The following is a 13,190-nucleotide window of genomic DNA, read 5'->3' as shown; positions in this document are numbered from 1 at the left end:
TATTTCCAAGGGAAATACAAAATATTTAATTTAATCTAATTGAATTTAATTGAATTGTATTTTATTTAATGAAGATATACTTTAGACAACGTTTACGAAAAATAAGCATTTTCTACAGAATCTTACCTTTCTTCCTGCGGTCGTGGTTGGTTAGGTCCCTCGCCAGCATCGTAAGATTCCTCGGCATTTCCATTAGTCGATCTGTCAGGGCGAGCACATTTACTACTCTAGCTTCTACTATAAGGACTGGCCTAATAGCAACGGTAAATATAGACTACTTCTTTTCAAAAGGACTTTGAATAATTCTAAGAAGGAAAAGCAAGTACTTGGGACAAGCACAATACTACTAAAGCTCTAAAGTGTCGACGTGGGATACCACCAAAGGATTTACTACCTAAAACGAACTAAATCTTTAAAGACATTCTCAATCTCTTCAAAATCGCGGTTCTTATTATTCTACGATACTCTATCTGTACAGTTAAGCGTTTACGAGCAAATAATGTAGGAAGCCAAAGAGGTAAGAACGTTTCTTTAGTTACAATCTTATCTATGATGAAAATCTTACCCTTGTTTCATCACAGGAATTGGCTGCCATATTTGAGTGATTCCCAATCGCATTCCCATCCGGAAGTCTGGTTTTGTCTATAAATTAAACGATGCCAAGAAAAAGAATCTCCGACTTTATCGATCCAATTTCTGTTGCAAATTTTTTACTCGTTCCATCACGTACCTTTAATACTTTCTTTTCTTTCGTTAAAACCTTGCGAATGTATCTATAGTCACGCGAAAATCTGTTCAAGTACTTGGTCATCGACGTCAGGGTGCTATTAACCATCACTATAATGAATTTGAAGTACGTAGCAATTGATACTTTTTGCTCATCCTCCTGTGTCTCCTCCTCCTTTTCATCTGGTTTATCTTCTCCATATTCGTCGTCTGTTGGCACTGGTGTTTTATCACGTTCTGCCGCGGCCGCATCTTTTTCATCGGTTTCCATGTCCGCCGACGCGAGACTTGTTTTGTCAGCGGCCTAATTTAAATAACAAATTATCGTTTGTGTTATTAGTTTGGTTCATTATTTCTGGCAGTTTCTGGTACGTGGAATTTGAAGACAATTACACCATAAGTTTATCGACAGCGGTAGTTATTCAGTAACTGTGTTTGACGCTCTAAGGGCCAACGTTGTATTGACATTTCATTTGCAATTCTTTTAGTCAAATTACATTTCCGAATTCCGTTTTTTCATACGATATTTATAAAACGGAGGTTTGTCATTATTTATTTTTCCATGTAAATTCTACCATGTCGTGAAGTTTAATGAAATTGAGATATTTATGATATTATGATGAGCTTTAAGTAAACCGTTTGAAATTATAATAAATAATTTTTATTAAATTAATCAATGGACTATTCTAGATAAAAAAAGATTTAATGGATCGTTGGTGGCGTTTTGTCTGAATCAAATTCTGCGTATGCAATTAATCGATATAAAAAATTATTGTTATGATATTAAAAGCGTGAGATTACGGTGCTACGCTGTAAACATAATGAAAACAAATTAAGCTAAGTATCGAGCGGCAGATATGTACCAACGACGAGGAGCCTCCTGCGACTACAACATTTAAAAGGAATGACATAAAAAACAAAAGAAAAAAAAGGTGAATCGACGTGAGTGGAACGTCACCGCTTCCGTCACATATGTTTCATTTTTTCTTTTATTACAAAGCTGTAAGATGCGAAAAGAAAGGAATAATTAACGTCGAAGCACTGTAATAACTAGCGAATATATGTATAAATGTTGTAAAATTCATTAGTACCACTATCATTCGTGGTTTGCTGTGTGTGGCTATGTGTGATTCTGTCTAGTGTATGTACTTGTTAAAAATTGTTAAAAGTGTAAGGTTTGCGCAGTTGGCTATTAATAAATTTCCAACACACTTCAATAGGTGATACAAACGTGTTTGAGTCCGATGTAACAAAGAAATTAATGAATAAATATGACGAGAAACAAAAGGATAAGAGAAAGACGAAAACAGAAGTAAACGACATAAATATATAATAAAAGATACAACGAAAGCTGAGAATTATTTGCAGGTAATATCAAAGATGACACTGGAAATCGACAATTTATTAGAGTACAATGATATAACGATATTATTACAGGAAAGAAAGAAAGAAAACTAGGAAAAGAATTAGATAGAAAGACTAAAATGACGTTAAGATTGAAGAGAGCGTATATATAGAATTTGAAAGAGGACAAAAAAAAAGAAACAAAAGAAAAATAAACAATAAGAATGAAGGAGGAAAAAGTGGTGGCCAGGTAAGAGAAAAAGAGAGCCTGTAGCAGTGACATGCAGCCTTTTAAGGGGGTCTCACATCGGTGGCCACTGCAGTGTCGGTCTCGGAACGTGCACTGAGATACGACATAGATGATTTCTTCCTTGTTAAAGGCACACTCCGACGACGTAGTCTCAGCGCGTCCTTTTCAGTCCCTCCGTACATGGCGACGTGTGTCGCGATCTCAATGTCTGTCTTAATCAGCGTGTTCATCAGCTGCAAGGGGACCACACTTTTGAATCATTTCTTTCCATGCGTTACCAATTGCCTTTTGTTTGCGCTGTACTTGTTGTCTGCTGTCTGATGACTCCTCGACGGGCCAAGGATTAGAGAACAATTGTGAAAAATGGGCGGGGGTGATCATTGCAAAAGGGTTGAAAGGGGGTTTGGGCCAGTGGTAGATCGATAGAATAATGCGAGGACTTTACGCACACACGGAGATCAAGTCAACCTTTGGCCATGATCCCATGATCCATCTGATAGATTCGTTGAGGAACGAACTGTGAATTCGACTGAAAGTTAACTCAGTTAACCGAACCACGACTGGGTTAACAAAGTTAACTGAAGCACGAAATCAAATCGAAAACTATGATGTGAAATTAAAAACTGAATCGGCCTTTTTGATGATAAAAATATGCTGGGTCGTTTCGCGGAATTTCTCAGTGGATCAAGCGTTCTTCGATTAGTCAAACTTTTGCTTCAAATCGAAAGTTCATAGCAGACAAACCAGAGATTCGTAACCCTCCAAAACGTATCGTTCAAAATTTTCATTCGCAATTTAGGAAGCAGCTAACATACCTCGGAAATGGTCATTCTTCTGCCGCGTTTTTCAGCTTCATGACGTTTCTCCGCTTCTTTTTTTTCGGATTCAGTGTCCGGGATCAGATCGGTCACGTCGTCGTCGTCCAGGTCGTCGAACATGTAGTAATCGCCTGATCTGACAGCTGATCAAACAAAACGAATTTTTCTTAAACACTGATAGAAGAACCAACCATCGTCACTTACACTATACTGTGCTAAAGCCATGCACGATATTTCACTTAACTTAAGAGTTGTGCTTTCGGACGATGTTACTCTACGAGGCTCAGACTAACATTTTAGAAAACAGTATAACATCTATTAAAGTTAGAAAAAGTATTAGTACAATCACACAGGACACGCATAAATGCACCCGCCACCATCTTTGGTTCGCTATACATATTAGAATTTCGTGATACACAGAAACAAATTACGTATATGTACAGCGAGAGGTTCTGTAAAAGCAGAAGGATAGTTAGTCAGGATGTGGACACGTCAGTTGGTAGGACAAAGCCTAGATAAGCTGCGGAAAGAGAAAAAAAAATGAAAGATAATTTTCATTTACCCTCTCTGTTGGTCTTTGGGGCGCGAACTCTGTACAACGGCCGTGTTCCTGGATAGAGAGTATCTAATACAAAGAAAAGACACAGAAAGGTATAGATAAAAAACTGAAAACGATGAGAAAGTCGTCGGCACAGGCTAGAGATCTATTTTACAACAATATACATGTATATTACATGTCGATTACGCTCGAGTTCTGGAATCCTCGGTCAGTAGGATCAACAGGATGCAGAACGATCTGTCAAGAAATTAAATGGATTTTTGGATTTGAATTAATACTTCTCCCTATAAGAGAGATAAAATTAATTACGAAAGTGATGAATGAGGAGAATGTGATGTTCGAATGTCAAAGCAGGATTGATGCCGAAGGAATATATACGAAACGATCTAATCATCGATATTAGTTATACGAATATAGTATGTTTAACTATGTACATTCAATCAGATCCAAATATAATACGACATCTAACGAAGATCAAAGAAAGTTCTCTTAAAACAACAAAAGGAACAGAAATGAAAATGTCCCGACGACGACATCAATCAAATATCTACACATTTACAAAATAAATACCGAAACAAAATCTACTGAGAAACCAACAAAACTTCGGTCATTCTAATTTTTACATTTCGACACGACGTGCCCGGCACAAAAATCAAAAGACTCAAACCGGAAGGTACCCTAAAAATCCTCTAGAACCATCAATAGTAACGAAACGAAAGAAAGATCGGTGCTTCATAGATGATCTAGAGGTGCTGTCGCGGAAGCATATGTACAGGACATCGTAGCAGATCGACGACGATGATCTTGTTCCCGTTGTGTCGTTACATGTGTGATGAGATAGCGGGGAGCGAGATGTGCTCGAGACGATTGACTGTCTTGGTGTTTGTAATCCATTCATCCATGGTGGTCCGATGAAGCTGGACTGTCGACGATGTCGGATCGACGAGGTCAACGATCGATCCCGTGGTCCTCTGTCGTATGGCGGCGGCGAGAACACTGGAAACGTCTCGTCGGGCGATGGACCACGTGGATTCAACTCGCTACTTGGTGGAGAACCGAAGGAAATACGGGTCGGTTCGAGGTAACCCTCGAGGCTCACTGTCATCACAGCGGAATTTGGTGTAGGCGCCTGCAAGAGAGACGCAGCTCGCGGTGTCAACGGGGCTGGCTCATCGTCGTCTTCGTCGATCGGTGTCTGATAACCCTGAGGAGGGGTGTGACCGCACGAGCTTACGCTGGAAGACCTTGCCAGAGGCGCTGCCCCTTCTTTTTCGCGTGCATCAAATATAGAGAATCAAATATAGAGACGTTAGCCTGCGAATAATCTCTAAGTTTACCTACGTTGAGGTTTAAGTTTAAGCTATTGTTTGTTAATTACTGCAGAGTACACGTAGGTTGGTAGAGTAGAAGAAGCCTTCGTTGAAGTTTAGATTTAGACTGTTTCTTGTTAAATATTATGATATGCACCTGCATAGATCGGTAAGGTGGTGGAATTCTACGTTGAGATTTAGATTTATGCTACTTCCTACTAAATACTGTGGGATACACGATATACGTTGGAAGGATGGAAGAACTAGACATTGTGATCTAGTTTTTAGCTACTTTTCGTTAATTTTATAGAATACATGTGGATTGGTAAGATGGAAGAACGTCAGGTTGCTGTTAGTAGGGAACAAAGAAACGCTGAGTTGAGATTTAGGTTCAGGTTACCAGGTAAAGGTACATGAAAGTATAACATTGAGGATTTAGGAACAGAAAGGTAAGGATGAGGAATAGAAAGTTTGTCTGACATTGGAAAATTATTTATCGACGACGTCGTTCCCTCCTACTAACCTGACCATTTTATACTTCAAACGTTGAAATAATTCTTACCAACTGCGTGTATCTGTGGTTCCCTGTAACTAGGTCCTTGTATTTTTCTCTGGTTAGCTTTGATTTTATCCATTTTAAACTTCAACTTCTGCAACACGTTCTTCTCAACGTTTTCTTGAATTTCGATGCGCTTCTGGTGCAGTTCTTCTAATAACTCCGCCCCTCTAGACGCTAGGATGCTCATAGCTTTCGTTTCATCTACTATGTGGAAGAAGTAATAACTCTTGAACAGTCGTTTCTGGAGTAACAGGAAGCCAAAGCATAGACCATCCCAGACCATGCCGATATCTTCTTGTGGCACCTCGCAATCCAATTTTTCCAGAACTATGTCGCTCACTGAACTTCGGAATTTTCTTAGACAAGTTATACCGAATAGCTGAATCAGTGGACACGCTAACACTTGCAGCTAAAATTCAATATTTTATTCGTTAGAGTTATGATTAATGTTAATAAGTAAGACAAAAGCTTCATTTTCTTCTTGTATTGTATATTTTACACGTCAGGTCGGTGATTTTAGTGGTAAATGTTTCAAATTACCTGTTCTATCAGCACGCAACCTACACCCTGAAGCAAAGCCTTGGAAAATATGACGACCACATTGTAACCGATTAGAAGATTCCACCATTTCAAGATGGTTTTCACTGGTCTCAAGTAAAAGTCACTTCCTTGCCAGAGGAATACGAATGCACCAATTAAATAACCCAACGAGAAGAGATTAGTCCTTTCTGTTCCAGCCAGGAACATGATCGACAAAGTGATCCACATGAGACTTATTAATACGCCTCGTTTAATTATGTCTAACCAACAGTGAATATGTGACACGTAATCCTTCACAGGATTGATGAAATTTGGTTTCTCCATATTTTCGTAGACGGAATAATTATGACCAGCTGGAAATTCTCTGTTAGTCGCTGTGCTTCTTTCTTCTATTTGGAAGACGAGACTTTGTCTGACGACCATCATTAGCAGAATAAAATCACCTGAATTAAAATAAAAAAAGATCAAAGTTTGATATTTTATATTAATTTTATATCTGAAATAAATTTCTGCTTAAGTTCTATTTCTTTGTGCTGACAAAAATGTGGATCTTAATACTTATACGTAATATTCTATTATGAGTCTTACACATTAATTTTCTAGCGTTTGGTGGAAAGTCAGGATCAGGTAAATACATCCACTCTTGCAAACCCCTCAAAGTTTTGGATTCACTCCATGGATACTCTGAAAGTTAAGAAAAATCAATTTATTCTCTATTTTTGAATTACTTCAAATATTAATATTATAAATATTTAACAACCTATACAAAACCAAGATGGTGGAGCCACAACGAAAGAATACTGAATAGGTAGTAAAATTATACCAAAGAACTTGAAGAAAGGCCAAATTCTGGATATTGCTTTTCTTCTCAAAGAGAAGAATAGTAAAAGCCAAATGCTATAAAGGACAGAATAGAAATCTAATCTGGTTCCAATGAGTGCCACTATTCCTATCAAACAGAATTCAACGCCAAACTTATAGAATCCATAATTGAAAAGGAATTTCAAGCACTGTGGTACTCCTTTGTCAGCGTCTTCTCTGGTGATAGAAGGGAACATAACTTGAGGAGTGTCCAAAGGTTTGTTATGTGCTTTTCTATAGAAACACTGTCGAATTCTGATGATTTTTCTGAGAGTAGTCACCACTAAGATTCCTATGTAACCCTTCAATAATTCTGCCAAATGTCCTGGCTCTCCTTTTTTTATTCCAAACCACTCTGCGATATTGTACATCGTGTTATTGCTGCCATACTGAGTTTGATTTTCAGATGGAAATTTCTACAAATGGCAAATGAGAAGATTTATTTGAAAAATCGTATCAATAAAAAACATGTGATGACAAAGATATTAATTTTTTAATTATTCAATTACCAAAATTGTAATCAATATCAATTATTATTTTATTATACACTGAATAAAAATAAAATTATTTTTTAGGTGAGTATGAAATACTTGGGCGATCGAATAGTTCTTTGATTGATTGCATATTTATATTTACCGTGCAATTAATATTCCAGTTATTGTGATCGATATACTGAATTTGATATAGCATTTTTACGACCATCAGAATGGCAATTATCGCGGCGATCGTGTTGGCAGTACATATTTGAACATTTCTTCGAGAATTGATCATGATAACCAGTATCAAGACGAATACAAAATTAATAGCACAGACCTGAAATTTATTATTTAGGTAAATGACAAATTGAACACCAGTCCTTAATCACTTTAATTAATTCACTTAAACTCACATCGTTGACACAGAAAATCATCACAGAAATGAAAATGATCTTTTGCATGTGAATTTCAAAGAAGAGCCAAGTATAATTATACAAATTTAAGAGTTGCTGTATTACGTTATGAAGTAACTGTAGCCGCTCCAGTTTCGACATTTCTGAAAATGAAATATATCTGTTAGATTAATTTTGATTCGAAAATTCGCAAAAAAATCAGTATACATGGTATCATACCTTTTAACTGTCTTAAGGAGTATATATGTTCTTTCTCTTCTTCAACAAGGAAAACTTCTCCCGGTGAAGATGGTGGCATGGTTAAAATCGGTGAATGGCCAAGACTCGATCGTTCGATTCGAGGACTCTCTTCAGTTCTATAATTTTTAATTATTTATTTCTCCCAATTGTTGTACTTATATTATTATACCATATACTACATATTATATTAGTTATATGCTAACCCAAATTTCTCGATATCGGTCACTTCCAAGAAATCTTTATGGAAATAATGAATCTGGAGGACAGTGATAATTACGAAGAACGTTGGCGTCAGTAATCTAACAAATAGATCCTTGGTCTCGTATATTTCTAAACCAATGTCCTTCTGCAAGTCCTCGTCAATATGGAGATAGTTCCAATATTCCGGGAAATTATGAAATTGGTAAGTGTACACGAGAATCAGCATGATTACGGAGTAACCAATGACTGTAATCCAGAATGTGTACATCATCTTCCTCCATACTGTCCATGATATCTATAATATAAAAAGAATTAAAATATCATTATATCTTTAAAAATCATTAAGAAGTACGTCAAGAAATTATATCGATAAGGTTTTACAAAAAATTTAATCAATAAAATTATATCGAACTGAGTTTAGGTACAAGAAATTTTATCAATAAAGTTTCACTGAAAAGGTTTGAGTACCTGGAAAGTGATGATTAAAACTAAGAACAGGGACATATAAATGATCCTGAAGACGGTCATACGTTCGCCGGTGATTCCAGAGATAAATAGCATGATAGCCACTACGGCGATCCAAAATTTGGTTAATAATTTTTTCAAGAGTATGCCAACATCTTTCATGAATTTGCTTTTGATTTCCGGCGCTTCGTGATTCATCGCCGCGGTAGCTGTCGAAACAGAGACATGTAACGGCGCTACCATGTCTCTCAACGCTGAAGAACGTCTTTGTCTGGTTCTTTCAGCGGTATATTGTCTCATAGTTATCCAGAACATAGATATGAACAGACACTGTAAAGTAGTAAAAAATGTTATGGATAGTAAAATATATCTTACGTTAGTTTTTAAGTGAACAGAAATTATTTTTACCTTGACGACTAAATGCCACCGGCTAAGTTGTTCAGATTTGCTGAAACCAATCTCCGACACACTTATTCCGTTTATCTTCGTTGGTAGTTCTTCTTCTGTCAGATCCATGCTATAAATGTACTGAACGAGAAGCAAAAGCATTGCATAGATAACGATAAACGGCGAGCATTTCATCATGGAAGCGCGTTTATTAGGCACCATCCAGAGAATCAAGGCCCATAATAACAGCGCAAACGTTGTCCAACTGTGGTACATTATACTCCAAGTCTAATGATTAAAAGAATCGTATGAAACGATTGAAATTTTAGAAAAAGAAATTTGATCAAATTCGTTGGTTTATTGGGTCTTACCATCATTATGATATTCGTAGCAAGATAGGATGAATTGATTATCAATTGGAAGATGGAATATACAGCCATAATGATATGTTCGATGATTCCGGATTGCTCGTCTGGAGTAGCTAAGAAGCTTTTAATTAATTAATGTGTTCTAATCTTTATACATTATTAACAGATAACGGATATTTATGCAAATTTATATTCTTATATTTATCCATTATATTTTATTATTAATGTATAATACATATAACACAATTTGAAATCATAATATATATATCTGAATCTTCTACAAATGCATAAAAACATCATGCTTTAAACAAACCTTCACTGAGACTTTGCATCTGAATGTTGTCATCCTGATGACCATCCTGGACAATGACACTTCCGGTCGAATCTTGCAGTAGCCCCGTTCTCCCGGATCCAAATCGCATCAACTATCAGTAAAAATTAACAAGACTATTCTCTATATGTTACAAAAACTCCTAAATGTTCCTACACAGCGTTCTCTCTATCTCTTATATAATTTTAATTTCTATTCTAACTTACTAAATAATCTATGTTAATAAATGTATAATATATGTTTTGTAGAGTAAAATTTTGTTTGTCAAGCGTACACATGCATGCTACGTATAAGTGAAATAAATTTACCTTCACCACAACAGCTACAATAAGAATTCATAAAATGTGCCGATTATTTGAATAAAAACAAAAAAAAAAAGGAAAACATAAAAAATTGTGCGCAAGTGTGTGAAGTCAAATTGACCAGATAAATAAGAGTGATCGTGATGATATAAGTAAACAAAAGTAATTGCTATGATAATCAAACGTGCAAATTTAATTATTATACGTACGGGTGTGCGCTCGTCGACAGGCGGGGACGACGAATTAATGATCGGCTTCTAAAACAATGGCAAACTAAACATAGCGGCATCCAAACGGAAAAGGAATTTGCTCAGCGTTAAAGAACAACCGCAAATCTGGAAGGCGACAGCAAATAAAAACACGGCAGTCGTTTGAAGGGAGACGGACGGTCGATTCAACAAAAATACGTTAATTCTCATCACCTTCGTCAACCAAAGAGAGAAAAAACGAAAAAGAAGTGAAAAAATTATTAATTTCATTCCATGAATATTACGTTTTATAATGATACGAACATTCTCTTTTGTCATAATAAGTTAGTGATAGAACAAAATAATACTTACACTGGCAAGTACATATATATGTACATGTGCGACTGGCATATAGGTATGTAAATAAAATGTGAGTAAAATATGAAATAAAATCGATGATGAACTGTACAGTCGAATTTGATTAAAAAATCTAAAAACAGGCAAGAATCGAAGCGAAAAAGAACATTCGACTCATGCAGGATGAGACCCTTACACGAGCCTTTCGTCGCGCTGATTGCCATCTCTGAGATGGAGTTCTTCTCCTGATGGAAACGTGTCTGGACAATGGAGTGTCCAGATTCTCCAGCTTTCCGCTCAAACGTTTCACTTTCTTTGCCTGGAACGCCTCGTTAGTAAAAGCAACGTTCTTCAAAGAAAGACATGTGTGTTACAGAGAGAGAGACACACTTGTGAGTATCAAGAATTAGTGGAGATAGAGTCGTAGAAGCTTAGATCGTGTTATTTCGCCGACATCGAGGTTAATCGTTCTCCTTAACCGCATGAAAATTAATTGAGTCAGTAACAGGCACATTGCACGCATCGTCCATCATTAACATGATTCATGCTTAAGTGAAGCTTCGCTTAATTTCTTAATTATATTTTATGTCCATCACTTTCGGATAGCCAAGTATCCAAGACATGGTATTCAACAATATTACCAGTTGGATCTTCTAGTTGATTTCCTTGACCCAGTTAATTACAATTTCAATCGATAAAACGCTACTTTCGTTTAATCACTTGATAATCTCCGCGTTTAATCTTTCATTATCTTCCGCTAAATTTCACATCTGGTTTAATGGTACAGTAAAATCTTGATTATCCAAATTAATCAGTCTCTATATAGTTTCTATTTTTCTTTTCTAATCTCTCTCGCAAGGGACTACTAAACTTTTGATTAGTCGGTGTTCCGATAATCGATCGTTTCGTTGGCCCCATACTGTATACTATCTTTTCTCAATTAAAATTACTATCTATTATTAATAATCGATAAAGAAAATTTTCCGACGTCCCAAAATATATTCAATCGTGAAGCTGTTAAATATTGACTTTTTGAATTACTAAAAATCGAATTAATAAGACATGCCCATAGTATCTCAAATCGCCTACCAGACAATTATCCATGTAGTTGGATTAATCAGCGTTCTGATAATCGAGATTCCACTATATTTCTAATATTCCAGATATCTCTTTCGTGTTTATTACTAACTGTACGTGTTCTTCATTAGTGAAATAGGGATGCACTAACAAATAAACTCACCGGCTTTTTGCTCAGGAACTGTGACTGCAACGCCAGAACGTAATAAAGCCAAAAGAGCCTTAAGAAGTAGCCATAAATTAACCAATTGGCATCGGTTGTGTACTCTACGTCTCTCGGGTCAGTGCAATTCGTTTGGTAAACTGGAGACAATGCGAAATAACGTTGCCAGGTGCTATTTACGGGTATTAGCTCCTGAGGCACTTGATTCTGGTAGCTGAGCAAAGCCAGGATGTGAAGAATCACAACGACCATCACAATCCTGCATAATATAGCAAAGCCCTTTCGGAGCTCTTTGTTACATGCCCACCAAGTTGCGGCTCCTAGGAAGACGAGAAAATAGAAACCACCTTCAACTGATGGTTTCAGGGCTGCTGTGATGCACAATGACGCTAGAACTACGTAGGTCCCAATTCGTCCTAGGAAGTTGATGATCTAAACATGGAAAGTGACATTAGCTTGAGGTTCCGTTTTAATAACTTAGCGATGGAATTATCAAGCCAAGTGTAAAATTAGTATCAAAGGCGTGAAAATGAAAAGTGCTGGTCAAAAGTTTGGAATTACTACATGTTCTATGGATACCTTAGAATATTAAGAAAAGGTAGTTTAGGATTGTGCTAACTTAGAAAATTCTTTGGTAACAAAATTGTACTTCTAATCTCGAATTAATAATAGAATTAGCAAGTGATTGAAAAAGTGATTCCAAAATTTTGTTGGTACTCTATATGAAATGGTATATAAAGCAGAAGTCACAAGAAATTTGAAAATGTACATACTTATATCCATAAAATTACCGTGGAAAATTTTTTAATGAAAGATTACGAATTAGCTGATCTGATATTAATTGATTACCTTGTACATTGATAATTCATGAAATATTGACGAACTGTATGTTATAAAATCGAATGAAGTTGATTTATTTGAGAAATATGTTTGTTTCATCAAACAGTACCTTGGCGGTGCTGTCAGCGCTTTTCTTCGCAGCTTCAGCGTTTCGATGTAACGATGCATTATCTTCCTCGTCGGTAACGTTCCTTCGTGATAGAAACCGACATATGAGATACACCATTATACTAGTGGGTAAGACGATTAACTCTGGCGTCAACCAGAAGAAGATTTCCCAGGCAGAAGCGCTATCTAGTCTTACAAAACCTATGTGCCTGAAGATCATTTCCATCGATTCGCCTAGAAATAGTTTAACAAAAGATTTTCTCAATCCAAACTATAATCAAGTTCGAATAGATATAGTTCAAATTTC

At 36.4% G+C, this 13,190-nt stretch overlaps 1 protein-coding gene and 1 long non-coding RNA gene across 13 annotated transcripts in view; one reads left to right on the top strand and one right to left on the bottom strand.

The window, feature by feature from the left end:
• Window positions 1-13,190, bottom strand: part of LOC100643905 (piezo-type mechanosensitive ion channel component) — a 28,751-nt gene that overhangs the window by 5,472 nt on the left and 10,089 nt on the right. For 2 of the 12 annotated variants that reach the window (XM_048411548.1, XM_048411552.1), the window contains exons 4-24: window positions 12,885-13,117; window positions 11,936-12,367; window positions 10,892-11,044; window positions 9,831-9,942; window positions 9,521-9,630; window positions 9,171-9,437; window positions 8,766-9,092; window positions 8,300-8,592; window positions 8,076-8,212; window positions 7,857-7,999; window positions 7,604-7,780; window positions 6,867-7,383; window positions 6,695-6,790; window positions 6,107-6,549; window positions 5,570-5,975; window positions 3,701-3,763; window positions 3,136-3,281; window positions 2,377-2,553; window positions 731-1,030; window positions 566-642; window positions 127-201 (exon numbers count right to left, since the gene is read on the bottom strand). In XM_048411548.1, coding sequence (XP_048267505.1) covers window positions 127-201; window positions 566-642; window positions 731-1,030; window positions 2,377-2,553; window positions 3,136-3,281; window positions 3,701-3,763; window positions 5,570-5,975; window positions 6,107-6,549; window positions 6,695-6,790; window positions 6,867-7,383; window positions 7,604-7,780; window positions 7,857-7,999; window positions 8,076-8,212; window positions 8,300-8,592; window positions 8,766-9,092; window positions 9,171-9,437; window positions 9,521-9,630; window positions 9,831-9,942; window positions 10,892-11,044; window positions 11,936-12,367; window positions 12,885-13,117 — 4,684 coding nt within the window. Of the gene's footprint in view, window positions 1-126; window positions 202-565; window positions 643-730; window positions 1,031-2,376; window positions 2,554-3,135; window positions 3,282-3,700; window positions 3,764-5,569; window positions 5,976-6,106; window positions 6,550-6,694; window positions 6,791-6,866; window positions 7,384-7,603; window positions 7,781-7,856; window positions 8,000-8,075; window positions 8,213-8,299; window positions 8,593-8,765; window positions 9,093-9,170; window positions 9,438-9,520; window positions 9,631-9,830; window positions 9,943-10,359; window positions 10,408-10,891; window positions 11,887-11,935; window positions 12,368-12,884; window positions 13,118-13,190 lie in introns of those variants that run through there. The other 10 variants (XM_048411549.1, XM_048411550.1, XM_048411553.1 and 7 more) reach the window with 10 other exon arrangements.
• Window positions 1,030-2,846, top strand: LOC125386221. The gene is made up of 2 exons (XR_007226190.1): window positions 1,030-2,094; window positions 2,164-2,846. It is a non-coding gene; the product is annotated as an uncharacterized LOC125386221 (long non-coding RNA).

The sequence above is a fragment of the Bombus terrestris genome, chromosome 13 (assembly GCF_910591885.1).
Source record: "Bombus terrestris chromosome 13, iyBomTerr1.2, whole genome shotgun sequence".
NCBI classification, from domain to species: Eukaryota; Metazoa; Arthropoda; class Insecta; order Hymenoptera; family Apidae; genus Bombus; species Bombus terrestris.
The sequence above is the reverse complement of the archived record's forward strand: the minus strand, read 5'-3'. Positions and strand labels throughout refer to the sequence as shown.